General features: G+C 36.8%; 1 protein-coding gene across 1 annotated transcript; it reads left to right on the top strand.

Moving 5' to 3' along the window:
- The first annotated feature begins 1,069 nt into the window (after positions 1-1,069).
- LOC104816874 (phospholipase A1-Igamma3, chloroplastic) lies at positions 1,070-2,780 on the top strand. Its single transcript, XM_010545878.1, has one exon. It carries the CDS (start codon positions 1,095-1,097, stop codon positions 2,670-2,672), a length of 1,578 nt encoding a protein of 525 aa, XP_010544180.1. The 5' UTR covers positions 1,070-1,094; the 3' UTR covers positions 2,673-2,780.
- The last annotated feature ends 510 nt before the right edge of the window (positions 2,781-3,290 follow it).

Genomic DNA, 3,290 nt, shown 5'->3' with positions numbered 1-3,290 from the left:
AAACCTGCCGTCTCGTTGATTAAAAGATGATAAAAAAAAAAAAATTGAGCCAAGTGGTGCGTTTTTTACGAACCACAAAGTTTGTCACCCACACTTTATTCTTCCATCTTACCGTTTTACCATCCACATTTATTGAGTCAAGTTTGTCACGTGCGAATCGCATTGAAATGATTCTATTTACAAACTTTTTTATATTAATAGATTGAACATGTTTTTAACCGTTTCTGAATTAAGATATGTAAAAGGTATTTTTATGATATTTAAAAGGCTGTTCCACAATAATTTTTTAAAATAAATTCTAATATTTATTATAATGTTATTAGTATAAATTTGTAGAGAATCAAATAAACATATAACAAAAAAAAACTCAAAAAAAAAACTTTCTCTTTAAATTGGGTTAAAATTAGACCGTATTAAAGCTCAATTTTTAGGGACTGTAATTAATCAACTATTAAATGGGTTAATATTTTATTTGATGGTCTCTACCAAATCATTTATTCGCATTTGCAATTCATAATCCAACACCGAAACCAAACCTTGCTTCCTATAATATATAAATAATCTTTAAAAATACATTACCTTCACAAAATTTGACAAGAATATATCAATTTTTAATTTGACAAATAAATATACGAAATATTAAAACGTATAAAAAAATAACTCAATTTTTGAAATTGAAAACGACGTCTTTAAATCTAAATATGTATTTTGTTTCAAATAAATGTTGTTAAAATCCGTTAAAGTTTATGTATGAAAGAATTTTAAACAATTTGAGTGGAAGCATCAACACTGTAATTAAAAACCGTATAATAATTTGAATTTAAAGAGTTAAGGTATTTTTATAGTATATTTCAACATTGATATATTTATTTGTCAAATTAAAAGTTGAATTGATATACTTTTTGTATATTTTATAAAGTTCAAATATTTCTTATGCGATTTTCCGAATAATATATAACATAGTGTCTATGTGGACCTACCAAAACATATTCAAAAAATTAAAACAATATGGGTTATATATATATATATATTCATTCACATCTCTACAACAAATCAAGAAGCTAGATCATCAAATCTCTTCTCACATATACAATATGGCTTCTCAGTTGCAACACATCAGCAAACCGAAATTCTTTACTTCTCATCACTCTGAACCTCGTTCCCTTCTTCAAAACTTCCTCAAAACCAGACCAGAAACAGTACGAATCTTGAAGACAAGAGATCCACCAAAGACTTTTCCGGTCAAATGTTCTTCTTCTTGCATAACTCCACCACCTGATCGCCATAAGCTACACCAGAAGCGGACCATTTTCCCAAACAACGACCAAAGAGAAGAACAAGAACAAGATCAAGATCAAGAACAAGAACAAGAACAAGATGTTCCACTCCACCGGGTTTGGAGAGAAATCCAAGGTTGCAACAGCTGGGAAGGGCTATTAGATCCCATGAACAGCCATCTCCGCCGTGAGATCATACGCTACGGAGAGTTTGCGCAAGCTTGCTACGACTCGTTCGATTTCGACCCTCACTCCAAGTACTGCGGCTCCTGCAAATACCACCCTTCCGATTTCTTCGCAAGACTCGACCTTGCAACTCACAAAGCTTACACCATAACACGGTACCTCTACGCAACTTCGAACATCAACCTTCCCAAGTTTTTCCAGAAATCGAAACTAAGTTCAGTATGGAGCAAACACGCGAACTGGATGGGGTATGTGGCCGTAGTCACGGATGAAGAAGAGGTCAAGCGGCTGGGGAGACGCGACATAGTCATCGCTTGGAGAGGGACAGTGACTTATCTAGAATGGATCTACGATCTGAAAGACATTCTTTACCCGCCCAACTTCTCCGAGGACCCATCGATCAAGATTGAATGCGGTTTTCATGACTTATACACCAAGAAAGAAGATTCTTGTAAGTTCTCATCGTTTTCAGCTCGCGAGCAAGTCTTAGCAGAAGTGAAACGGCTACTTGACTACTACGGTAGAGAAGAACATGATATCAGCATCACTATAACGGGTCACAGCCTAGGTGCAGCCCTTGCGCTGGTCAGCGCTTACGATATTGCGGAGTTAAACATCAACCGCATACCCGAGAACAGCTACCAAGTTCCCATAAGTGTGTTCTCCTTCTCGGGCCCTCGGGTTGGTAATTTGAAGTTCAAGGAACGATGCGAAGAGCTCGGGATCAAAGTCCTTAGAGTTGTGAACGTGCATGACAAGGTACCAACAGTCCCGGGAATATTCGCGAACGAGAAGTCCCAGTTCCAGAAGTACATAGAAGAGACGACATCATTCCCATGGAGTTACGCACACGTCGGGGTGGAACTTGCCTTGGACCACACGAAAAGCCCATTTCTGAAACCGACCAAGGATCTGGGTTGCGCTCACAGCTTGGAAGCTCTACTGCACTTGGTAGATGGGTTCCATGGCGAAGGAGGGAGGTTTCACCTGGAGACGAAGAGGGACGTTGCGTTGGTGAACAAAAGCTGTGATTTTCTGAAGAGTGAATATGGGGTGCCGCCGTGTTGGAGACAAGACGAGAACAAAGGGATGGTGAGGAACGGCGAGGGAAGGTGGGTTTTGTCGGAGAGGGCTCGGCCTGAGGCTCACTTGCCGGAGGAAATTGCTCTTCAACTTCAACGTGTTCTTGGAGATGTCTATGGACTCTAAGAAACCATATACAGTTCATGTCAACGACAACGACGACGATCATGTTAAAATTCCAATTTCCTAAGAGAAAAACAAATATATTGTATATAGGAGGTAACCATTTCAGTTCGTTTATGTAAAATCAAATTTATTAGAACTCAATAAACATAACCAGAACTAATATAAAAATCGAATGTATATAAATTTTGTAGCATCGAAAACTTTTGAGTAAAACTGTAAAAACAAAGTATGAAAACGATCGAAGAAACCAAACAAAATTGATTTTTTTTACAAAATGAATATTTTTAAAAAAACGAAATATGAACAAAAACTCAGAAACCCATATAAAATGAAACGATATTTCCAATGCCGAAATCCCCCAAAATTTACCTACTTGCATCAATTTTTTTTTAATCAACCGATTATATTTTTGGCGGTCCATGCCTTGACCACCGGAAAAAAAAAAGGCTGGTGCTTTATCTATAGCGTTATCATTTCCAAACCAAAAACGCCATATCTTATGATGATTCATGAAATTTAGAGAAATAAAATTTGGAATGGTTATATGCAATAGTGGACCACAAAAATACATACAAAGATCCTACACTTTGATACTGGAATTGAATTGGACCACTCAAT

Source organism: Tarenaya hassleriana, unplaced genomic scaffold (assembly GCF_000463585.1).
Source record: "Tarenaya hassleriana unplaced genomic scaffold, ASM46358v1 Cleome26, whole genome shotgun sequence".
NCBI lineage: Eukaryota > Viridiplantae > Streptophyta > Magnoliopsida > Brassicales > Cleomaceae > Tarenaya > Tarenaya hassleriana.
Note: the sequence above shows the minus strand (reverse complement) of the source record. Positions and strands in the feature narration are given on the sequence as shown.